The 26,733-nt window shown below is 40.0% G+C and overlaps 1 protein-coding gene across 8 annotated transcripts in view; it reads right to left on the minus strand.

Annotated features, from left to right (window-relative positions):
* Positions 1–8,677, minus strand: part of SLC6A9 (solute carrier family 6 member 9) — a 57,073-nt gene extending 48,396 nt beyond the window's left edge. For 2 of the 8 annotated variants that reach the window (XM_087960136.1, XM_087960132.1), the window contains exon 1: positions 8,444–8,677. Coding sequence is in view for 1 of the 8 variants with exons in the window: in XM_087960134.1 (XP_087816260.1) it covers positions 7,343–7,351 (9 nt within the window). In the remaining 7 variants the exon portion in view is untranslated. Of the gene's footprint in view, positions 1–7,157; positions 7,719–8,443 lie in introns of those variants that run through there. The other 6 variants (XM_087960137.1, XM_087960133.1, XM_087960138.1 and 3 more) reach the window with 5 other exon arrangements.
* Between the last annotated feature and the right edge of the window lie 18,056 nt (positions 8,678–26,733).

A 26,733-nucleotide genomic window follows, 5' to 3' on the forward strand; every position in this document is an offset into this window, starting at 1 on the left:
TACCCAAAGAGGTCTCTTCTTCATTCAATGGATGATTCAAACAGAGGCTAGGAAATCCTCTGGTACTTTAATTTAGACTCCTGCATTTCACAGAGGGTTGGACTCATAAGCTTAAATACTTCCTTCCATCGATATTGTTTGTTTATATAAGCAATATTATTACAAGTCTTCTTATTCTTTGCTTTATTTCTTTATGTTCAGGTCTGAGCACCAAACGAAATCAGTATCAAAACCAGAATTTGCAGATCAGATACATGGCATAATAGAATCTGTTTAAAATTTTAAATAAGGAAACTACATAAAAAAACAAAAGCTATTGGATTCAAGCTCATCTATCATTATGCAATCCAATATAATTATGTAAAGTGTGCGATTTAGTTTTTTATGGACTTGCAGATTTAAAGGAATCAAATACAGAGGTGCCAGTGGATAATGTGACAGAATCATTAGTCCAGTAGAAAAGAACTATAGGAAAAATCAAGAGGGACAGAAATTTATTTTAATTTTAGGAAATGACTAAACAAGCTACAGGCCCTAGGAATTGTATTGTTCCACAGTAAACATCTTGTCATCTAGGTTTCTTTATGGAAGAAAAAATAAATAATACATATTTAAATATTTGTAACTGTGTTCCCCCATTGGCTTACGAAAATATTTTCAATAGGCAATAGTGAGATTCAATGACCTCCTAATTTATTCCAGAACTGCACTGAATTTGGGGATTACTTAACATCTGGTATAATTAGTTTAAACTTCTTAGCTTAAGACAATTAGGTATCCTTTTAAAATAGTGAAGTATAGGGTTCCATTTACTTCACAATGTCCTGCAGTATTTGGAGACATTTCCGCTCATTCCTCGAAATCAGGAGTTTCCAACCTTGGCAACTTTAAGACTTGTTGACTTCAACTTCCAGAATCCCTCAGCCAGCAAAGTATACAAGTCTTAAAAGTTACCAAGGTTGTTAAAAGTTACCTGCTCTAAATGGGGTCCCAAAAGTTCCTCAGAATGCTCCTGATTGCACTAGTCACACCATTAACTATTAGGAGTGGACTGTTCATATATGAAAACATTACTAAACTATGAGACTGTCTTTAAAACCTGTCTGGAAATTGGTTCAAAATGCAACAGCTAGGCTGCTGGTACAGAGTACGGAAATTACATGGTACTATATTGAAAAATCTGAAATGACTACCAGTTGCCTATTGGGCACAGGATAAGGTGCTTATGCTGATCATTAAAGCCCTAAACAGCTTACAATTCAACTATTTGCCAGATTGTCTTTTTCGCTCTGAACCTGCCAGGCAGCTTAGATCAGCTGGAGAGGCTTCTGGAAGATTCCTCCAGTGGTGTGCTGATAAATGTAAAATATTTGGTCCTGACGACTCCAATGCAGCTGTGGTACTGTGAGCCACCAAACAGGACACAAAGTGGCATGATTCAGATGGCTTGCAATATTCCTGAAAATGTAAAAATGGGCTGCTGTGAGCCAGGTCCAATATACCACCGGATTCTCCCTTCCTCCTGCTTCCAGAAGGCCCATCCCTTTCCACCAGAAAGGGTCTTCTCTTGTATGGCTCCCAAAGTGTTGCATTTGGACCCCAGGATTTAAGAAATTAGCTGCACCAAGCCTGTAATTATTAGCTGAGCAGAACTTTAGTTTCAATGATACTTACTTTAAATGTTGTTTTGATTTTAAACATAACACAGTATTCTTACATTTTGTACTTTCTATTTTTAATAGCCATAAGCTATTTTTGAGCAAAAAGGTGGGGCATAAATTAAACAGTGCCAAATGTTACTTCACTACTAACCTGTTGAGACCAGGCAGGGACCATATGAAACAAAAATGGCAAAACGTGTTGGCACATGCCTGAAGAAAACATGAGCAACTGAAAACTGAAGAGGTGAAGAGAGATGCAGCAACAAATCCCATTAGAAATGGCTGTGGCATAAGTGAGCAATATAGCAGTGTCCATGAATGCAGACAATAAACTGAGGAACTGTTTCCCTCTATAAGATTGTCCTACCTCACTTGCTCCAGCAGAGGAGGCATGCTATGGACCTTGTCGGTCTAGAAGAACCTTTTCTGCTGTGGCCCCCATCCTTTGGAATATCATGCACCTGGAAGTGAGATCTGCCTCCATCCTCTTGGCCTTCTGGAAGGACCTCAAAAATCTAGCTCTGTCAATTGGGAGCACCTTATGCTGGAGGTGGCTAGTGGAGAGAAGACCACACCACTCATATATTTGGTGCCTAGTTTCATCTAATTCTTGTAAGTTTAATGTTTTTAATGTTTGTGTGTGTGTGTGTGTGTTTATTGTTTTGTAAACCACTCAGAGTCGCTTTGCATTCATATGGTGGCATATAAATTTAATAAATAAATAGGCAAAAAACTGAGCAGCCAGAGAAAGCTGCCACTCTCAAAATAGAGAGATGGAATGCAAAAAGAAAAAGAAAAAAAGAAGAGATAAATATTTTAAAACAGAAATACAAAGTTGTGTTTTGCAAAATCCTAGAAGCCTGAAAGGGAGCAAAGTGGTAGTTTTTCTCAAGCTCATGGGGAAACAGTGTAGTGTCTCATGAAGGCTCTCCCCATGGCTCGCTAGAGCCACAGGAGCAGAAATGGTCTGGAATTTGAATTATAGCAATTGAGCTTTTTTTCTTGTTGGTATGAAATATTTTGCTGCTTATCATTGTTTCAAACCAACAAAAAAAAAAAGTCCAGTTGCCATAACTCACAGATAATTCTACCTGGATGACTGGAATTTTCATCAACAAAAGGAAATGATGCAAATCAACAGATAAAAATCGGATTTGAAGTGCTTTAGAAACTGTTTATTATGCGTCATCAAGTAGATATCAATTTATTAGAGCATATTTATAGATCTTCTCCATAATGATCTGTTCCTAACTGGTTATTCAGGTCTTACAATAGTGCACCTATTATCCCCAAGTCCATTTCTTGCTTTTTTTTTTAAAAAAAGAAAATTTTCTTATAATAAATGACTAGTGTGGTATAGAAATTAAGGTCTTCGATGAGGATCAAGGAGACCTAAATTCCTATCTAGGTTCAACCAATGAAATCATTGGGGGACTTCTGAATTCTGGGCAATTTTCTCTCCCAGGGTTGCTGTGGAGGAAAATTAGATGTGCTCTTTATACCACCTTGAACTCCTGGAGGAAAGGGAGGATATAAACCTATCAAACAAAGAACAACAACAGCAATTTATTATTAATTTATTATTAATATAAAATAAATAAATAAATAAAATAAAAAATAAAAAATTATTATTTTGGCAATATTAGTGCTGTTCTCCAATTTAAATGTGCAGTGAGCTGATAATTCCAGGTATATGATACTGAAATGTTGATTTCCTCATGATAAAAAAGCCATGCTATTATCACAAGGCTGATGAATGAAAATGCTCTTAGCTATTGTTTCCCTCTGCTCTCAGTATCAAAAAGAACTTCAAAGCCAGATCAATAAACCAATTTTTACCTTACTGTCTCCCAGCAGGTTAAGGTCCAGCTCTGAGAAACACTGAGAAGAAATGTTCATTTTGCTTCACGGAAGGATATTGTAAACATTCTCTTTTGCAGTTGAATCACAGGCCAAGAAACCAAGGTGGAAGTGCAACAAGCACAACAAAGAACCTCTCAGGCTAAAGAAGAAATTGTGCAACCAAAGGGACAGTGAGGGGATAATGAAACAGAGGCTCTTTCTGCTTCAGTGTCCTGAATTTAAGGAAGTATGTGAAAGATACTCCCTACTTTTGTCAAGGTCCAAACAAGAAAAATTGTACTCTACACAAAGAGGCAGGAAAAGGTGACACAGGAAGTATTATGTGATATGGGGTCTGACCCCATCTCTAGACATAATTAAGATGCCCCCACTTCTGGACAGGGACTGGAATGATGTTTTCCTTTTCATCCTGAGCAGTCCTTGTCCTGCCAACAAACTCCTATTGCATTGGGATGCAGAAAAGTTTTCTGCTCTGCCATGCCAAAAACAAGGAAGTGCAGTAAGAATTCTGTAAAATAGCAGGGACATCTCACAAAAGGGTATGGAGAAGCTTTGTCAGAGAGGGCACGGTGTCTCAGGGTGAAAGAGAGATAGAAAGGGAGTAAAAAAAACTCCACACGCTCTTTAGAGGGGTATGCATTTGATAGAGCAAGGTGCATTTTTCCACTCACAGAATATAGAATAACAGAGTTGGAAGGGAACTTTGTAGTCTTCTAGTCCTGTTCAAGCAAAAGATTCTATACCATTTTGGACAAGAGGCTGCCCAATCTCCCCTTAAAACCTTCCAGTGATGGGGCACTGGTAATGGCCTGATATATGGAGCTCTCCTGCCAAATAAGTCATAGTTAACTAAGTAGATTTTGCCAGCTACGTATCACGGATACAGGGAATCAGAAGTCTTTAAAGAAAGCCAATGAATCCATCTTTTTGAGTGGAGGCTGTTCAATACAACCACAATTGAGCCCAAAATTTTCCATTGCTAAGCAACACAGTTGTTAAGTGAGTTTTGCCCCATTTTATAACCTTTCTTGCCACGGCTGTTAAGTGAATGACTGTAGTTAGTAACACGGTGGTTAAGTGAATCTGGCTTTGGCTTTGCTTGTCAGAAGGTCACAAAAAGTGGTCACATGATCCCAGGACATTGCAACTGTCATAAATACATGCCAGTTGCCAAACTTTGATTATGTGACCATGGAAATAAGTGCAACAGTCATGTCGAAAACAGTCATAAGTGACTTTTTCCAATGCTGTTGTAACTTTGAATGGTCATAAGCAAATGGTTTTAAGTTGAGGATAACCTACACGGATATATTTTAGCTGATAGTATGAGAAAAATGTTGCCCAGCTTAGCCATAATGTTATATTGACAGGAATCAGTTCTCTATAGTTGTTACAGATTCACTCAAAAGGTAAATTAAGAGTTATTCAAATTGAACTTGATTCCTGATTATCCCACAAGCATACACCATTGTTTTCTTAACAAAGACAAGAAATGGTTTGCTCTGCCCTATCTGTGGGTTTTTTTTTCCCCATTTCTCAAGTCTACTTATGATCCCCCCATGCAAGTGTCAACTAGGCCTGTCCCTAGGAAGCTATGTTAAGATCAGTCAAGTTCATTTAGGTGGTGCCATCTCCCAGGGCAGGGGTAGGGAAACTTGGCTCTTTTATCACTTATGGACTTCAACTCCATACAAATGTAGGACAATATATTAAACAGTCCCATTCAAGTCAAAAATTGATTTCCCCCACAACTGAAAAACCAGTAGGCCAGGGATGGGGAACCTTTTATGGCTCACTCAGGAATTCTGGGAGTTGAAGTCCATAAGTGATAAAAGAGCCAAGTTTCCCTACCCCCTAGGGCTACTGATTCACTTCAAAGACTTCATGCTATGCTACCCAATCTTAAATTGCCAGTCTTGGACCCTTGGAAGCTTGGGAGCACTGCACCCATATTGGAAGTTGTGTTGGAAGGCAACTAGAGCAATGGCTACACAAAAATAAGATATGTATTAAAATGAACCTGTAGTGTCACCTTCTCAAGGGTGGATAAACCGTTTCTGCAAGAAGACTGCACTAAAATCTGGTGGTTTATTTTCATATTTTTGCAGGATACAAATGTACAATCGCAACAACAAACAGTTCCCATCTCCAATTTAATGATCATTTCATGCACTTCAGAAAAGGATCTTAACGTGCAAAACTTATGCTGCAATGAAAAGATTTTCCTCTTTTAGCAACATAGATCTCTGTTTTTATTATGAAATGTAATGTAAAATTAAACAGTAATTTTGAAATTTCTGTTTATTTCTTTTAATGAATCTCAGTTTCTGAATCTGAACTGGAAGTGACATTTGTGTTTCTCAAGAATTCTCAAAACTTCTTTGTTTTACATTCCCCCCACCCCCATTTTATTATGTGAATAACTTCCTGTAATCAGGAAGTTGTTCCATTTATTTAAGTTAAGGGATCTGCAATAGCCTGAACAGTTTGGTACAGTATGCTTCAAATAAAACAGCAATTTAAATGAATCTCAAATAAAACTCTGTAGTAACTATATTGTTATGCTGAAAACATACTTTTGAATGGCTACATTTTATTCTTACAATGCTACTCCTCCAATTCCCAATGTGTGTTTTGGTAGATTATCTTTATCAAGATAGAGTGAGTTACTATTTATTGGGAAATGAATGTTGGCTGAATTGTTTTCTCCTTTGGCAACTGATCAACTAGAAAAAAGGAAGGGATGTTTATGCATTTGGTTACAGAGAGAGAAAGAAAGAAACAGAATAGTAAAGAACCTTTCATAGTACTCCGTTTCTGACCTGTATTGACAAACTATCTTCCAAATAGTTTAAGGCAGCTCTTACACTATCCCATTTGTTTCCTGTGGGTTTATGCTTTAGACTCCATCCTTCTCATTTATGGAAGAGGTAATTCCTTTTAGCAAGAGCCTCTCAGTCTAAGCAGGTGATCCATAAACACTATGCATCACCTGCTTAGACTGAGAAGATTTTGCTTAAAGGAATTACTTCTCTTCCATAAGCAGGAAATGAAGATGTCCTATGAAGAGGGGGGAAAAGGGACCACTGACAAACAGCCAGCCCTTATTCTGCTAAGTCAGCCCTTCAGCTAAGTTCCATACTTTATGCTACAGCGTGGTCCAGCGGCGAGGCTTTCACTAACCAACAGTTTGAGAAATATCCCAAAGGGGATAAATATTGATCCAGAACAATCCTGAACACCTGACAGGAGAGGATTCCCGAACCCTTTAAAAGCACGATGGGCGGAAAGCGGGGGTTACATCAGCTGCCACGTGGGAGCCGTTCCACGTCCTCCCACACATGGTGAGATAGAAAATTACAGCCAGGAACCACCACCACCCCCTCGCCAGCTCTGGCCGTGGGACGAGATGCACCCTCGGTAGCATACAGTAGAGACCCCGCGCCCCGCCCCTAAACAACCCACCCACCCCCTTCGCCGCGAGGCTGCTTCCCGGCTCCGAGAAAGCCTAGGCTCGAGTTACCGCAGCCATCCTTTCTCGAACTGAAAGGCAATTCGGCCTGGCACCGTAGGACCAATGACAGCCGCAAATGCAAAGCGCTGGAGGCCGAAGGAGGCGCCGGCTGCTCTTACCCTTCGCCTCAGGTTTCCTAGCGGCACGTTTTCTTCTCCAGCTAGGCGCAAGATGCCGGACGCCGCTGTCACCCCCCCCCCACCCCCACCCCCAGAGTAAAATCCACGCCGCCGCTCTTGCGCCCAGACAGGTTCCTCGGGGCATCGTTGGTTCGCGCGTTCGAGTCCCCGCCAACGCCGCTTACCCTGGCCATGCCGCTCTGGTGCCTCGCGCGGGCTCTCTCTCTCTCCAGGCGCGTTGTCAAGGTGGCTCCCACGCCACTCAGCGAGAAAGTTGCATCAGCTCTCGCTACTCCCTTTCCCAAGCCCTCCGCGCGTCGGGGCGAAGCGACCGCAACGCGTGGTCTCAAGCCCACCTTCGTTTCCCACTCTCCTTTCTGTGGGGGTCGGGGGTCGAGCGCCACCGACTTCAGTGAAAGTTTTGGTCGCGGCTTCGAAGAGGGAAGGGAGGGGGGGCGGCGGCAACAGCAGCAGCGGAGAGATCCCGCCTTCCCCGCGTCGCGGTCCAGCCATCCCGCCCCCCTTGCTGATTGGAACGCTCTTGCTTCTCAGTCTAGCCACGCCGCGAAGCTCCGGGGAGGGGCTGCGGTGCCGAGTCTGGATTTGCGGTGCCGAGCAAATCCAGACTCGGCGGAGGGCTAACGTTCTTCCCCCTGCTACTTGGGCGCTGCAAGTCCACGCGGCAAGGAGGAAACCCAATAAACCCGTCTGGCGTGCTCGGGCAATAAGCTACACAGAAAGGGGTAAAAGCGCCCAGGGTGGGGTGGGAGGATTGACGAGGGAAACGATCCGGGCGAAGGGAAGAGCAAAACACACAACACACACACACACACGTGTGTGTGTTGAAAGCGCCTGGCTCCGTCTGCGCGCGCGCGCATAAAACCAGGAACACATTCGATCGCGACGAAACGTGCCGATCTTTTTTAAACGTCTGGATGCCCGGAGCCTGGAAACGTGAGAGCTGCCAACAACTGACAGCTCGTCGCGCAAACGTCGGAAGGCGGGTTAGGAAAAAAGGAGAGGGGTGGGGGAGAAAGGCAAGCATGCATCGCTTATCTCACCTTCAAACAGAACCATGCACAGTCACGCCGGGAAAAACCCACACCTAAGTATACAACACAAACGCACCCACAGGCGTAGGTTTTAGCTCTCAACGGGGCTCATCCTTAACCTCACCCAATCGTGCAACGGATTCAAGAGGGTTTTTCCCTGCAAGGAAAGCTTAACTCCGTTAAAAGGTTAGCAAACAGGCCGTTGTTTTCTCTCTGGCCTCTTCCTCCTCCTACCTAAAGATCAGCCGGTGGATCGCTCGGCACTGCCCGCAGCGCCTTGGTTTTAAGCGTGCCCAGCGTGGCTCGATCTCGACTCGGCTATCTGGGGCCGGTGGATCTCCGGCGAGTTCAAGCTCAAAAGCATCTGTCTGGCTCGGCGTGTGTCATATAAAGAAGGGGAGGGGCAGTTCAAAGCCTTGTTCTCCACCCCTGACAAATGTTGCCTTCTTTCCTCGTCTCCACGCTGCCGCCACACGCGGGCGCGGGCGCCTACTCCACCCCGCCCCGCCTTTATAATACAGTAATCTCACCCATCCGGGTGAGATTACCTTGGACTACAACCCCCATAATCCTCAACTACGGAAACTAACGCAGAAAGGCATGTGGCGGATACCGTACCGGGGAAGGCTGCTTTAAAATACAAACATCCCTCACGCATTCTGCTACTCCGGCCTGTTTGGCAGAGAATGGGCGAAGCAGAACCAAGGGCAGGGTGGCGGTAGATCTTCTAGACTTGGCTTTCTACGTGGCATTGCTTTCCCCAACTCTGCCTGGGAACCCCTGGATTTTGTGCCCTGCCGCCCCCTGCTGGCATCCTTTCAGGCATGGGGACTGGACGTGTGTGTGTGTGGGGGCGGGTGGGGGGGAATAAGGCTTCCTTCACAGCATAAGCCATAGATTTTGTAAATAGCAACGATTCAGTCATCCCCAATCGGCTTGGGTTTCTGTCAGTGCCCACGTTCCAGCAGTCACTCAGTTGGATCTTAGATAGGATGTAACAAGTAGCCTAGTTTGTCTACTAGTAATATTTGCTCCAAGGCAGGCGGTTCATTTATGCTGTGTGTGAGGGAAAGGCAGACAGGCAGACTCGTCTTCTGGTAAATGCAAACAAACCCCAGTGTTGTAATTGAATTATTTCGGGCTTCTTAAATGGCAATGAAGAATGCAACCAACCAATTCCAATATATACAATGACCATTTACTAGAGCAGTTTATGTAGTGGGTGCGTGCATTGGCTTTGCTGCAGGGAGGTGGCTGATGCAATCATTCTGGAAAGTACACTGTAAAAAACCAGGCTGGCTGAAGGCACTGCTTTTTTTTTCATATTTGTTGACAGTGAATCTAGTTTCTTTGCAACACAACATTTGAGTCAGCTAGGAGCACATGGTCCTTCCCTCTTCTCGTACCTCCAAACAGTAATTCAACAAGAGGTCTTTCGGAAGAAAAGGAAAAACACTTCATATCCTACCCTAAGATAGCATTTGGCTTTTTTGCAGCTGTATCATGTTGCTGATTCATGTGTTTGACAAGGGCACCAAGATCCTTTTTACATATACTACTGCCAAGTCAGATTCCCATTTTATATTACTCTCTCACATGCTTCTTATCCAAATGCAGGATTTGTATTTGGTCCAGTTAAATTCCATCTTATTTACTGTAAAAACATTAAGGAAATAGCTACTGATCCCCTCTGCCCCAGCATTGCTGACTGAGATTATTGTCCTGCTCTATATAGGCAAGTGCAGCCTTATGGATTTTAATTTGAGAACAGTGTTTGTGTCATCCAAAATAGCAGCACTGCTTCCACTGCTTAGCATGCACACAGTGCCCTTCTTCAAAGAAACAAGACTAACTCCTATGAATTGTTGATTTGTGAGCAAATAGTTACCATTCACTTTTTCTTTTTTGTACTTGCTGAAACTTGTAACAATGACTTGCTTACAAATCTTGTTTTTTTTCTTTCTTCAAAATGTCAATTACTGAAAGTAAAAGAATTGAAGGGAAGTGTGTATGGTCCATGCATGTGTGTTGGATAGTCAATTGTTTTGACTATAAATCTTCCTGCAGAAGGAAATAACCTAGATAAATGGAACAGTTATCAGGTTCCCATGTATTCCAGTGTAGGTCAAAGTGCTATTACATAATAAATTGTCTTGCATTTTCAGCCATGCTTATTATTTTAGATTTATACATTTTAGTTATGCTCTATTGCTTCTTCAGTCCTACTGATAATACTGTTCTCTTTCAGATATTCACCAATCCTCTTAGAAGGATTTAGCTCTAAAACCTAGACTTATAAAAATGTGGCCAATGACGGAGCTTCTTTGCCACCCCAAGAGCCATTAATGGGGTAAATAATGACTCTCTGCATGAATGACAAAGATCAGATCTTTATCACACAGAATTATTTAACCAGCTACTAAGAAGTTAGAACACAATAGCAGCATCAATATTTATACGAAGGGTGAAGAAATAAAATAAATGAGGACCTAGATTGTTGGGGGCAATATGCTGACTCTGTAAGCCACATAGACAGGGCTGTAAAGCACTGTGAAGTGGTATATAAGTAATATTTGCAAGGAGTTCTACCCAGTGATTGCATGACAGAGAAAAAGAGAGGGACAGTGGAATTTCACCATTTTCTTGGGAATCAAACTAAGAAGTGCCAGCTTTTTTCTTCTAGGCAAAATGTGGATAGGTGGAAAAATTCATAACCAACATTTCAGAGCTTTATTTTTAACTACACAAGACACTGTCAATGAAGAGTGGGAGGAGGCAGCTAACAGCTAACTTTAGAAAGGGGGGAGGAGTTTTTTTCACCAGGTGTGGAGTTTTACTGCAGAGAAAATGAGTGTCTTATTGATGCATACCGTAAGCCTTCCCCTCCACCTCATTCCACTCTGTTAAAAAAAGGGAAAGAAAGATAGATGCACGTAACAGATAACAGATAATCAGAGTTGGAAGGGACCTTGTAGGTCATCTAGTCCAACCCCCTGCCCAAGCAGGAAGACCCTACACCATTTCTGACAGATGGGAGTCCAATCTTCTTGAAAAAAGTCTCAAATGATGATAATGATCTCAGATTAGTCAGTCCGATATCAGTTCTTTGAAGTGACATAATCTCAGATTATCAGTTCTCTGGAAGATCATAGGCAAACACTTATGAAGTTCCTTAGAAAGGAACAAAATCGCAGGAGGAAGAGCCGCAAACTAGACAAACTGCTGTATCTGTGGAAGGAGTACAGGTGTGGCAAAATCTCAAAATTTCCATTATGGTTTATTCCAAAATCAAGCTGATAGTATGCTACATGGCTCTGTTAGTTTTGCTTTAATGAATAGTCCTTAATGTGCCTTTCGTTTCTAATGTTCTGTAAGAAGGGACAAAGAAACAACAACAGTTCTGGAGATGGAAGATTTGAACAATTGAGAGAGAAAGGATTTTGCTTCGGATTCAGTTCCAGAAGACTCTGGCAAAGACACCAGAAAAAAAAAGGTGGTTCAATCTTTGGCAATGTTTTTGGAATTGGGATGAAGATGGATTGCTGCAATGCACATTATCCATGAAGACTATCCAAAAATTTCAATGGATCCAGAATGCAGCAGTGCACAGAGTAGTAGGGGCTCATAACTTTTTCCCCCAAAATGTTTTTATTTCAATCTACATATAACAACAATACATTAACAGTGTGGCATCAATATATCATACATCTCTCATTGCATATATTTATTTTCAACCTTACTCTCTCCAAATGCCTACCACCATATCAATTAAACATACCTAGCAATTCCATTATTCAATTTTCTCCCTGTTTTCATTTTATTTTTTAAATAAAAAAAAACTCATTTGGCAACTAGTGTGGTTCCAGGTTTCACATCCCAATACAAACATGACCATAGTTACCTATTCATTTTATTTGTTTAATTTCATATTGCGTCGTCCTTGTCATTATTAAATATTAAACTTATTCAATCCCGATTCATGTTCTCATATCTTGTTTTACAATATTATCTAAAATTCTCATCTCAATTTTATGTTCATTTATTCAATTCCAAATCCTCTTATATCTCCTTCCATTTTTCTTAGTGTATTCTTATATCTTATTTTACGTAAAATTCTCAACTCCTTTCTATTGTCACTTCTCATATTTTTTTCCTGTCACATTTGTCATTTTATCAATCCTTAACTATAAATATAATTGTCCCCTCTAGTTAGTAATTCGAGCTAACCACCTTCATTCTTCCTTAATATCAATCGCCCTATCTAACATAAAACACAAATATATATATTTTTCTCAGATTCCCTATTATATTTTCTTGGGGCCCATAACTTTGACCATGTGTAACACTTTCATTGTGTGACCTGAAGAGGGTGCAATTCAAGGTGCCGGTCATAATTTTAACACCCTATTGGTACACAGTGAAGTTATCTATGGTACTGCCTTTCCCTAAGGATATCTACCTGTCCTACAAGGTCAGATAGCGTGGACACATTCTTAAGCCTCTTCCCTAATTATTATCCTCTGATGGGAGATAGGAAGTGTGCCTTTTTTCTGGCAGCCCAACCCTATGGAACACTTTATCCCTTGAAGTTTGGCAGGTCTTCAGTAAAGCTTTGAAGACCTGGCTTTTCCGCCAAGCATTGAATAACATTGGATAATTGCATGTTGGGAGTTTGACTTAGTGCTAGCTCTCTGTTGTTTTTAGTAGTCTGTGGTTTTAATCTGTTTAATTTTGTAGGTTTAATATTATTTTATATGTTGTTTTGACTTTTGGTGGGAGCTGTTCAGTTGATTAGAAGATGGGTGGCTATATAAATGTTTTAAATAAACAATAAAATAAAAACCTTTTTTATTGGTCCTGCAGAAAAGTATGGCTAAGCCTCCATCCAATCCATTGTATTCAGTTGAATATCTTGATCAAGTGTAATATACCAAATGCGTTACACATATTGACAGTTTGGTTTTTACCAATTGGCAAGTCCAGCTATACCTTTTTATTTATTTATTTATTTATTTGATTTGCCAATTGTTTACAAGATAATAAGTATAAGTGTATACATAGTTGTGAATACATGAAATGGGTACATATAAGAAAAATAAAAGAATAAGAGAAACAATAGGACAGGGATGGTAGGCACGTTGGTGCGCTTATGCACGCCCCCTACAGACCTCTTAGGAAAGGGGTGAGGTCAATAGTAGACAGTCTAAGGTTAAAGTTTTTGGGGTTTGGGGAAGAAACTACAGAGTCGGGTAGAGTATTCCAGACATTGACCACTCTATTGCTGAAGTTGTATTTCCTGCAATCAAGTTTGGTGCGGTTAACTTTGAGTTTGTATCTATTGTGTGCTCTTGTGTTGTTATGGTTGAAGCTGAAGTATTCATTGACAGGTAGGACATTGCAATGTATGATTTTATATACCATGCTTAAGTCAGACCGAAGACGGCGTAATTCAAGGTTTTCTAGTTCTAGAATTTCAAGTCTGGTGGCATAAGGTATTCTACAACGAGTAGAGGAGTGGAGAACTCTTCTTGTGAAATATTTCTGGACTTCCTCAATTGTGCTAATATCAGATACGTAATGTGGGTTCCAGACTGATGAACTGTATTCGAGTATTGGTCTAGCAAATGTTTTGTATGCTCTGGTTAGTAGTGTGATATTACCAGAGAAAAAGCTACGTAGGATTAGGTTAACAACTCTTAATGCCTTTTTGGCTATGTAGTTGCAGTGGGCTCTAGCACTTAGATCATTAGAGGTGAGTATTCCAAGGTCCTTTACAGAGCTTGGGTCATCAACAAGATCTTGACTATTCAGCTTGTATTTTATTTTCTGATTTTTTTTGCCAATATGTAAGACAGAGCATTTATTTGTTGAGATTTGAAGTTGCCATTTGTTTGACCATTCTGATACATAGTCAAGATCTTTTTGTAGGGTAGCAGTATTGTCTGTGGTATTGAACAGCTTTACATCATCAGCGAAGAGAACGCAATTGCTCTTAATATGATCACAGAGGTCATTTATGTAGAGTATGAAGAGAGTTGGTCCTAGAACACTGCCTTGGGGGACACCACTATTGACAGGTACTGGATTTGATAGGACGCTCCCAATTTTGACCATTTGTTGTCTGTTTGACAGGAATCCAGTTATTCAGTTGTCCAGAGATACCATAGGATTTTATTTTTAGGAGTAGTTTGTCGTGTACCACTGAATCAAAGGCTTTACAGAAGTCTATGTAGATTGCGTCTATTGCTTTGCCCTGGTCGAGTTGTGTCGTCCATATGTTTTTGCAGTGTAAGAGTTGCAGATTACAGGATAGTTTTTTTCTGAAACCAAATTGTTTATTGGAGAGTAGGTTATTTGTCTCTAAGTGGAGGATGATGGATTGGTTAATAATTGATTCCATGACTTTACAGGTGACGCAGCATAAGGAGATTGGCCTGTAATTTTCAACTAGGCTTGGGTCTCCCTTTTTGAAGATGGGGATGACTGTGGCTTGTGACCATAGGTTAGGCAAGGAGCTGGTCCTGAAAGATTTTTCAAAGATTATGCTTAGAGGTTTGGCTATGGCAGTGGATAGCTTTTTTAAGAAGTAGGCACATATTCCATCCGGTCCAATAGATAGGGATGGTTTTAGATTGCGTAGTGCTTTTTCAACATTGTCTTCTGTGAAATCGATATGTATTAGATCATTGTTGTTATCTGTGGTACGGCTAGGAAATACTGGGCATGATCCATTGCTGTTTACAAATACTGAGCCGAAGAATGTGTTAAAGATGTTGGCTTTAATGGTGTCGTCGTTGCAGTCTTTACCATCAGGTCCTATCATGTGTTAGCTCTTACTAAAACTTGTACATTGATATTTTTTTTTGCACCACACTGCACAAATTAAATTGTATGAAGTAATGTAGGAGGGAAAATTTCTCTTGAACATGGTATAAAACTTGAAAATCCCAATGCTTTTTCAATACCTAATACTGAGCAATTGGGTGCATTCTGTCCAAACCTGGACACATAGACAAAAAATTACCATATATTCCTTTTTTTCTCCCAGACCAAAACCTAAACATAATTGACTATACCTGGAATATCTAGGACAGAGGTGTCAAACTCCTATCATGGCAGCATCATGTGACATATCAGGACTTTTTCCCACTTTACTTAACAGGGCGTGTGCATGACCATTGCATGACACATCCAGCCCACGGCCCACAAACTTGAAAGCCCTGATCTAGGAAATGGCTATGGCACTATAAACTTGTATAAGGCTGATAAAATGTTACTTCTCTGTTGCTTTATTTGTAAGTTTGGCAAAGGGACTAGAAAATTGCTTTTATAAGCATTGCCAGCTAAAATAGAAATGCTGTTGTCATGCTGACTCAAGATATTTTGCTTCTGAAATGAAGAACAGATGACATTTTCTCTCATAATTCTGATCTAGTTGAACTCATTTGATGATTTGGAAATGGACTGTGGTTTATTTATATCAAGAAACTAGGTAATTCTAGATGATTAAGGGCTTTAAAGAGGATATCAGTACCTTTAGGAAAAAACAAACAACTAACACTGCAGGTAGGTTATGATCAAAGCTAGGCTATTGCTAGCATCCAGAAAACAATTATTAATCTGAGAGCAGGAATGATATTCAGTGGTAAGTATAAGGTCTCAAATATTGCTTAAACTCCCTTCCTTCCTTCCTTCCTTCCTTCCTTCCTAGCACTGCCATAAATATATGATTGTTGAAAGTATTCTGAACTTGCTCCATATTATATATGTCAATGGGAGAACGGTAGAACGTGTCACCAGCTTCAAGTTCCTGGGGATCCACCTCTCTGAGGACCTGTCCTGGCAGATCAACACCACCAGCCTGATCAAGAAAGCTCACCAGCGCCTCTTCTTCCTGAGATTATTGAGGAAGAACCACCTTTCCCCGACTATTCTGATCAAATTCTACCACTGTGCAGTTGAGAGAATCCTAACCAGCTGGATCTCAGTCTGGTATGGAAATTTTACCATTAAAGAAAAGAAGGCATTACAGAGGGTGGTGAAAACTGCCCAACGCATTATAGGGATCCCACTTCCTGCCATTGTGGACATTCAGAGGAAACAATGTCTGCGAAAAGCCCACAGCATTGTTAAGGACTCCTCCCATCCAGCCCATAAACTGTTTATTTTTCTTCCATCTGGGAAAAGGTTCAGGTGCCTGCAGTCCAAGACCAGCAAGCTAAGGAACAGCTTCTACCACATGGCGGTCTCCTTATTGAACTACTCAACTTGTCTACCCCCACACACACACTGATACTTCCCCTGATAATATATAATATATCTTGTATAAACTCTCTGTGCATTATACTTATGTTCAATATGTTCATAAACACTCTGTACAATTGTATATCCTTCCATAGATATATATTCTGTATATTCATAGATATTCTGTATATCCATATATAGTGATATATTTTGTATATCTGTATATATATATTTATATACTTCATTGCTGTTTTGCACTTCTGCTTAGATGCTAACTGCATTTTGTTGCCTGTGTTCATGTGCAATGACAATAAAGTTGAATCTAATCTAATCTAATCTATTATAATAGTCATTTTTGGATTAGAAAAAAAAATCTCAAGCTGAGCCTTGATCACATCTTATCTGCTTTCCAGATAAGATTTCCACTGCTTACATGTTTCAACCAGTCTATCATTTCCCAAGGGAGATCTCAGAAATAATATTGCACAAGAATTTCAGATATTACTTCCTACAAATGAACAGCAAAAAGATAAAACTTAAAAAAATAAAAAGAATGCATCATTTAATTGAATTTTTTTTCTGAAGCATTTTTTTTTAAAAAAACAAACCCTTTTTGTTTAATCCATTGCTTAGGAAAATTCAGAAAAGCTTTTCTCTCTCAAGAGTTTGAATTGGTCATAACATATTGGTATATATGTTTTTGGAAATTCCAGTATTCTTTGGAAGAACATAAATAATGGTAATAAATAAATAAAGTGCTAATGCTAAAAACCACCAAATCACCATAAAGGCTTGAGATGTTGTTTTAAAAGGAGAGTGCAGACATTGTGAATATAACAGTACTACTGGATATTCTGATTGCGTCATTATCTACAGAAGGATTGGTTAATGACATTCTTGAGGATGGTATCACTTTGTACATCAAGAAGGAGGTCATGCTAAGTAGAACAGGGGTGACAAACTCAAGGCCCGTGGGCTGGATCCAGCCTGCGGGGTGCTTAGATCTGGCCTGTGGGGCTGCTGTGGAAACAGCGAAGGACCAGCCTGTTTTTACTGGGAGAGAATTGCAGGAGGCCGTCCCAGCCGAAAATGGAGATCAGGAGCCTGTTTTCTCTGGCAGAGCACTCGGGCCACCACAAGCGCCCCCGACATGAGGGACATCAAGTTGGCCATGCCCATCCTGGCCACACACCCCCAAAGGTCAAACACAACCCTCAATGAAATTAAATTTGACACCTGTGAAGTAGAACCTCAGAACAGAAAGACCAATTCATTGAATTGTTAGGGGTGTTAGTATCAATCATGTCTCTTTCCTGGAGGTAGTATTCAGCAGGTTCTGACCAGTTCTGGAGAACTGGTAGTGGAAATTTTGAGTAATTCGGAGAACTGGCAAATACCACCTCCGCCTGGAGATTTTACAGTATCCTTTGCCCTGCCACTCCCACCAAGCCATGCCCACAGAACTGGTAGTAAAAAAATTGAATCCCACCACTGCTCCTTCCCTAGTAATTTACTACAGAATGCTCATAGCTGTCCTGTGATAGAAAATAAAACCAGGAAGGCATCCAAAGCAGAAAATAGTGTAATCACAGGTACTTTTATGTAGACCTCAGTTCCAGTCATGAAAAATGAAGTAAAAATTTGAGGTTTCCTTAACAGATATGCCTCAGAACAGTTGGTCATTGACTAGTCAAAGAGGACACAACTCTGGATGTAATCCTAAATAATGCTTAGAATTTAATGGAAGTATTATTCACATGATTTACCCAGTGCTCTTAAAACAGACGTGCATGGAATATTGTCAAGAAACTTCAACTTTGGCATTTAAACACAGACTTTAAAAGAGTCTCTAAAACAAGGAATTGGTAAAAGCATGTTGGAAAGAAAAATCAAAGTCAAATCTCACCACCAGGTTAGGGAGTTATCAAACTCTTCATAGATAAAGCTCAGCTGAATGCATACCTTCAGGAAATGTTCTTAGAAATCATTTATCTGTAAGATTAAAAAGCAGTGCTAAGAAAGTGAAATTCTTCAATTTTAAGTGCATCCAAAATAGTACTGTATTTTAGCCCCACAGACTGAATGGGAGCCTCTATTTGCTAACTTCTACAACATGTTGAAACTGAAGCCATCAGTCTGTTCTACCTCCTACCCTATCTGATTTGTTCTATCTGTTGCATGGTGAGAAATGGGGGGACTAAAAGGACTTTCAGCCATTGTTTCTCACAAGCAACTCACTGATCTGAATTTTGTTTTGTTTTGGGTTTGGCTGCTAATATGAAGACATACAGAGATCAAACACATCTCTTGAAAAAGGACCCTTGCTGTTACAGCTGAGTCTTCTCTTTAGCAAACGCCAAGGAAACAAAATGATAGAAATGAGCCTCTGGATGGATCAAATGCCACTATTTGTAAGAAAAGATGGTAAAAGAGGGTGACAGAGCGGGAAGATTAAGAATTAGGGTCAGAAAAATCTGAACAAGAAGTGGGAGATTTGCTTTTCTCGAGAAAATTTCCAGGCAAACCTAGAGAAACTGAATTAACGTCTCACACAGAGGGAGTTTTATTCATGCAGTTCTCAAAACAAACAAGTTCTGAGTATAAACAAACAGTCATGGAATTTTTATGCCATCGGTCATCTTTACTACTCTTTCTCTACATCTTCCTTTTAGTACTCTTAATTTTAATTTTTTTGTTTTTTTGTTCACAAATATGTTTCTTTTAATCAGGATTTTATGAACAGAGTTATGCATAGTTTACATTGTGTTCCTTTAGCATAGAGTCTAGAACTATTAATTTGGTTTATAAGTAATCCCAGCCAATTAAAATATCAACAGGTGCTAGTTGCCAGCATGAGCTGGAAACCTGCAGGCAACTTTGCCTGAACAGGCAGATTACTTTCACAGCGGATACAACATGGGTTACTTTGCTCAATGTTAGACAAAACTGACAGTCCAGAGAACTCAGGAAGTGCTGATAAGGATATCAGTGAATCCACACCCAAGTTTGAAAATTTTCTTTGGAAAATACACACATATACATACACATGCACCACCGAAACCAAGCATTTTATTTTCCCAGGATACCAAACTCAGGAAATGGAATCTCGTACACATTTGTGTATCTATGTTGAAATGCTGACTAAGTACAAATGAAAAAAGAGATCAATAATGTAAAGAAAAATTAAAGCCCTGACAATGTGATGTATGCCGTGTTTGCACTGGTGAGACTAAATATAGTAGGCATTTGAAAGAGTCCATAAGACTTTTAAGCAGCAGAAAAGGGAACATTATTTTTTGAGTCTCTTTTTGAGGGCTATTTGTCTTCTCAAACACTCATAAATTTGAATCCCTTTTAAAGATCTTTACTTGAACTGCTGTCATTTTACATGATTTCACAATGAAGCACTTTTCTAACTTTCTTCCTTATGTCAAAGATACAGAATATGTAGTCAGATTGTATGGTGGCGCAATGGTTAGAAAATGCAGTATTGCAGGCTAATTCAGCTCACTAAAAGGAGTTCGATCCTCATCAACTCAAGGTTGACTTAGCTTTCCATTCTTCTGAGGTCAGTAAAATGAGGACCCAGATTACTGGGAGGAAATATGCTGACTCTGTAAACTGCTTAGAAAGAGCTGTAAAGCACTATGAAGTGGTATAATAAGTCTAAGTGCTATTGCTATTGTATCACATGTGGTAAGAATCTAGACCAGGGGTGTCCAACCTTGGCAACTTTAAGACTTGTGGACTTCAACTCCCAGAATTCCTCAGTTGCTGGCTGAGGAATTCTGGGAGCTGAAGTCCACAAGTCTTAAAGTTGCCAAGGTTGGACACCCCTGATCTAGACCTTCCACAGAATGGATCACTCCATTGTTGGATGTATACTGAGCTGTCTCAGTTTTGCTGAAATGTTTTCCTTGCCTATCCTGTGTATATCACCCAGGGGTTGTTTTCTTGCCACCTCCTGTGATTTGTGTGTATGATGTTAGCTTCTATGGGGCAACCAGCCAAGGCAGGAGAGTCACACTGAGCTCGGTATCATGCTGACTGGTAGGTATTTAGAGTACATGAAGAAGGTTCTCTTCTGATTGTAATTTAATCTCAACATGCCAGCTGTCAGGAGTCAGGACCTGAATGCAGAAGAACCAGTTTACTGGCTGTTCCAAGAGCAAGACCATGAACTGAATGTATATAATGAAACCCTAACCTTTCCCCTCTTTTTACATGTTTGAACAGCTCAATTTTCAGTTACTTCTCCTACTTTGGGAGAGACAGGAAACAGTTCTAAAAGCAGTTATATTTCCTCTAGGCAATAGACCTTAGCAGCAAGTAACATAAGGCAAACAAACTTAATTGGAGAGGAGCAGCAGGAAACATACCAATAAAAAGGTTAAAAACAACTCTGGGTTGCTACGAATCCAAAGACTCAGTTATTACATCAGCTAATTCAAATATTGCTTTACTGGTACAGTACAACCAAAAATTTAATTCCAGAGCATTGGATTTCATTTGTGTGGTGGTGGTGGTAGATTATTTATGTGTCCCTTGGCAGTGGGTCAGGATCAGTGGTGAGATTCAATTTTTTTTTACTACCGGTTCTGTGGGCGTGGCAGGGGAACGATACTGTAAAATGTCCAGCCAGAGGTTTTCTGAACTAGTCAAAAATTGCACTACCGGTTCTCCAGAACTGGTCAGAACCTGCTGAATACCACCTCTGGTCAGGATAGGCAATGCCATTGTCATAGTGATGGGCAGAGGGAGGTGTGGTGGGAGGTTTGGGTGTAGGCCACATTTAGGGATACTGGATCTGTTATTTGAAAGTAGTTCCACTGTTTGGTCCTTGGCTTCCACCTTTGGTGTCAGTTCCCCAGTGTCCCTGGACTTTCGCTGAGGGTATTAAATGTCGGTTGGTGTGTAACTAAACTGCCTTCCTCCATGATGTTATCCAGATTGAGGGCATTAATTGGCCTGGCATGTTTTACTGAGGCATGGTTGGGCCCAAGAGTCCAAGACTGAGTGATGGCTGTGATCATCCATGAGAGTTTCAGGAGGTTCTGCTCCACTAATAGCGTAATTGATTGAAGCTGCACTTATAGGCCGCAGATGGAATTGCTGCTGGTGTACTGGCTTTCCCTGCTGCCTAGTGGCATCCCTGACTGAGATGCTGGATTCTTTTGCTACATTAGCAATAGAGTCCCAAAAACTGTTGGTGTCTGGAGGTTTCAATCTGTCAACCAGTGACATTACACCTGCAGCACTCTAGGACTTTGTGGCCTCCATGGTAGTAAAGGGCCTGTTCGAAATCATTGGCAGTCCAACACATATTGGCAACCACCTGCCGGATCTGGCTTTTTTCTTAGGGCAATAGAGATGTGATTTGGCAGTGGAAGACATTGTTAGTCAGTCTCTGGTTGCTTTTTAACTCACTAGTGATTCCAGCGACAGCTTCGGGTTTCCCCTGAGAATCTCGGTATGGTTTGTCCAAGACTGTAGACCAGAGGTGTCAAACTGAAGGTCCGGGGGCAGGAGCCAGCCTGTTGTTTAGTGCTTAGATCTGGACCACAAGGCCACCCTTGGATCAGTGAAGGACTGTCCCGTGGTGCCTCTGCCAGTGAAAACAGAGTACCCACAGCCCTTCTGAGCTCTGTATTCTCTGGCAGAGGGTTGTCGGAGGCCATCACAGCTGAAAATGGAGCTCAGGAGTCTGTTTTCTCTGGCAGAGCGCTCAGGCCACCACAGGCACCCCCAAAACAAGTGACATTGAGTTGTCACCAGGAAGTTGACAAATGTGGGGGAGGCATGATATACTTCAGAAATATCTAGTTTGGTTAAGAGGTAACCAGCATTCATGGTAGATGTAAAAGAAATTGTGGACTTACATACTCTGACCAAAAAGTTTTCATAGACTTCCCTCATTGCTGATAACTTCTCTAATAGTTTTTCTGAGCTCAAAGGAAATTGAGAGAAGCAGTAGAAAATCTGGTCAAATGTCTCCCATATGATTTAGTTTTATCTTTAGCAGTGGAGAAATTAAAGAGACTGAAATGTGGTTTCTGAACAATTTGAGAAAATTTGAGTAATCTTAAAAGGGGCAAATGTATGCTGGGAAAGTACAAACAATTAGACCTAAATAAAAATAGAATTAATCTTTGTTTCAATCTGTGCAAACTGACTTGTGAACTCACAAATGCTGCATTTCCAGGAAGTGAGCATGTCATAAAAATATATATCCATATTAAAAAATGCATGTGCTTATATGCACTGGCACACTGGAAAAGAATCTCACTGATCAAAAGTGTCAGAGGATTTTTCCAATACAATCTATTGCCTAGGCAATAGTTATAACATCTCTAAATTTATAGCATAAGGCACTTTGGAAACAAATCTACCTTACTTAGCAGTTGAAGTGGTAGAAAGAATAGTTCTCTATTGATGATGTGTGACTAGGTTTTAAAAAGAGCAACGGAGAGTCAGTCTCTGGCATCTTCAGGTAGATCAGATCAGGAAGTCTGGCTATTCCTGAAACTCTCATAGCTTAGGCCAGGGGTGGGCAAACTACGGCCCGCGGGCCACATCCGGCCCGTTGGTCTTTTTAATCCGGCCCGCCGAAGATTGGTACAGAATTAAGGTTTGATGTGAATGATTGAATGATTGCATTCATTTGATTTTGACTTGTAATGACAGGCATTTTGACACCAGGTGGCGCATTAGGCGCAGTGACTTGATTTTGCGGAAATTTTGCAGTTTTTTTATATGTATCGTATCTTGTGCTGACCCGGCCCGTCTGTCAAATTTTAAAAGTCAATGAGGCCCCCGAGTCAAAAAGTTTGCCCACCCCTGGCTTAGGCAATACAGAAATAGATGGCTATTGGTTTGATTGGCAGCTTTTTATGATCCTAGGTGAAGTTGAAAAGTAACAGACCAATTTCCTAAGAAAATAAATTCTGAAAGGAATTTCAACCCATGATCTCATCTCAGACTAAATATAGGTAGTCCTCAATTTACAATCATAACTGAGCTGGAAACTATGATTGTACATTGTAGAGGTTGTAAGTCAAGGCACCGAAATGACAAAGTAATTTTCTGGCCCTTTTTATGATGGTCATTAAACCAATGCCATGGTTGTTAAGCAAATGCCACAGTCTTTAAGTGAACCTATTTTAATAGACTAGGGTACTTTGTGGGTCATAAAGCACCCATTCCTTGGCTGTTGTAACTTCAACCAGTCATAAAGCAGACATTAAGAAAGGACTACCTCTATACAACATATTAGCTAAGGTATACACAGGCTTACCTTTTGTAATGATGACTTTCCACATCATCCTTAACGTATGGATTTGGCAAAACATGGTTTGAAAAAAGGATGAAAAAATATTAATTCATAAAAGTGTATTTAGTATATTGGGCTTCCTAGAGAATGTACCTGAAATGATGGACATCAGATTTTGTTGGAAAAATCTAGCCAGGGCTCAGCTAAGTAAACATGGCCCAAAGAGTTGAGTTTAAAATAGAGTACCAGATCGGAATTTTTAGATAGTGTTTTTTGCATATTTTTTTCCAATTAATTAATAATGAGTCCCTAATACGATGTCTGTGAAAATAAGACTGCTTGGGTTTCCCCACTTCCCATAAGAAGGCATGCCACCCTCTCTGGAGGTCATGCCCTTCTAATGCTAAAATTCTTTTATTAAGTAAGTTCACCCAGTCTTTTAACCATAATAAGATAGCTGCCGAATAATATAATTCCCAGTTTGGAAGAGCTAGACCCCCTCTCCTTTTCGCATCTTGTAAGGCCTTTACATTGATCCTGGCTTTTCCCCCCTGCCAAATAAATTTAAGTGTAATCTTATTTAATTCTTCGAAAAAAAATTTTGGCAACTTAATTGGAATTGTCTGGAATAAATAAAGGAATTTTGGTAATATGTTCATTTTAATCGAGGCAATCCTGCCCAATAGGGAGCTTATTCCAGGATTCTAAATCTTTCTTTGTTTGTTGAAGTAATTTATCATAATTGTTCTCTTTGAGTGATTTACCTTGTGGTATTAACCATATTCCTAAATATTTGACCCTTTTTGTTACCTGTATCCCCATCATTGCTTCTAATTCTTCCTTCTGGTTTTCTGTTAAGTTTTTGGTCATTAGTTTCGTCTTTTTTCTATTAATTTTTAATCCTGCCACTGCGCCAAATCGTTCTAATTCTTTTATTAGATTATATCCTTTTTCCATAGGTTCCTCCAAAAAGAAAACCATATCGTCAGCAAACGCTTGTAGTTTATATTCTTCTGATTTGACCCTCACTCCTTTAATTTCAGAATTTTGTCTAATCCGTGTTAAAAGTGATTCTAGGGCAAATATGAAAAGAAGAGGTGAGAGAGGGCAGCCCTGTCTAACACCTTTTTCTATATTTATTGGACCTGTTTGTTTGCCATTAATTAGTATATTAGCCTGTTGTGTATTGTAAATTGTTGTTATAATGTTTTTGAATTTGGTGCCAAGACTCATATTGTAAATTTTTTGAATTAGAAAGTGCCAATTTAAGTTATCAAATGCTTTCTCAGCATCCAAAAACATGAGTGCGGATTGTTTCTCCGGATGGGCTTCATACCGTGTTTCTCATATAATAAGGCCGGGTCTTATTTTTTTTTGAGCCCCGAAAAAATGGCTAGGCCGTCTTTTCGGGGGGTGACTTAATTCCCCCCCCTTGCATCTTCAGGCGGGTGGGCGGCGATGGCTTGGATGTTGACCTCGGCGTTGGTGGGGCACTTCGTATCGGGGTCAATGCAGGCAGCACCATATCCGGGTGTGCAACAAAAGTACTTCCTAACGGCAAGCCCCCCCACCATTTCGCATGTTTTAATATAGGCCTTAATTTGGGGGGAAGGGCTTAATTTCATTTCATGCCTATAAAACATGCTGGGACTTCCTATTGGGGGAGGCCATATTGTTGGAGAAACAGGGTAGTATTCTAGGACATCGATAACGGTTCTTAAATTGTTTTTTATTTGTCGGGACGGAAGGAATCCATTTTGATCTTCATGGATATGTGGATTTAAAGCTTGTTTAACTCTATTAGCTATGATAGAAGTAAATAATTTATAGTCGGCATTTAAAAGTGAAATCGGTCTGTAGTTGTTAATATATCTATGATCTGCATCCTCCTTCGGAATTAGCGAAATCAGCGCCCCCCTCCACGAGTCTGGCATCTTGGCTGCCAGAAGTACCTTGTTAAACACTTCCAGTATCAGTGGTCCTACTAGTTCCATTATTGCTTTGTATAGTTCTGCCGGAATCCCATCTGGTCCTGGAGATTTGTTATTACTTTGGTTCTCCATTGCTGACTTCACTTCAGACCATGTAATGTCTTTATTCAATAATTCTATCCATTCTTCTCCAATTACCTTGTCATTCGTCTCCTCTAAATAAGTTCTTATTTTATCTTCATTAACTTCCTCCTTTTTATATAATCTTTGAAAATAGTTGTAAATGATATCTTTTTTCTTCTCTATCTCATGTTGTAAGATGCCTTTCTCATCCATTAGTTGATGTATCAATCTCTTTTCTTTCACTTTTTTAAGTTTATGGGATAACCATCTTCCTGGTTTATTTGCATACTCAAAATAAGTTTGTTTGGACCTTTTCAAATTAACTTCTATTTTATCTTGTTCAAGTAAATTCAATTTATGTTTAATTATTATTAACTGATTTTGTATTCTCTGGTTTTTAGGGGTTTTTTGTAGTTGTATTTCTAATTCTTTAATTTGTTGTTGGAATTTATTTTGTTGGGCATGTATTCTTTTATTTCTCATGGAGAAATAAGAGATTGTTGTTCCTCTTATAATTGCCTTCATTGTATCCCAAATATTTTGTTTCGTGGTTGCTTCATTATTATTTTCTTTTAGAAAAAAAATTAATTCCTCTTTCAGCTTATTAATGTACTCTTCTTCGTTTATTAACTGAGTATTTAGTGTCCATCTTTTCTTTGTTTTTCTCCTATCTCTCCAAATTAATTGTATTGGTTGTGGTCGGCCCATTCATTTGGTAGGATTTTAATTTTTTTTTATTTCATTAGCCAATTCCCCATCCATCCAGGCCATATCTATTCTGGTCCAAATTTTGTGTGGATTGGAATAATATGTAAACTGTTTCTCTTCTGGGTTTAGTTTTCTCCATAAATCTATTAAGTTTAGCTCTTTCATCATGTCCTTACAGGGCATAGAAAATTCTCTTTTCCCTTTCTTGTTCTTATTCGCATTGGAGGCAATGGTACATCCCAATAATT

Source organism: Notechis scutatus, chromosome 3 (genome assembly GCF_049901735.1).
Source record: "Notechis scutatus isolate UNSWTSFEM ecotype Mainland chromosome 3, rNotScu1.2, whole genome shotgun sequence".
NCBI classification, from domain to species: domain Eukaryota; kingdom Metazoa; phylum Chordata; class Lepidosauria; order Squamata; family Elapidae; genus Notechis; species Notechis scutatus.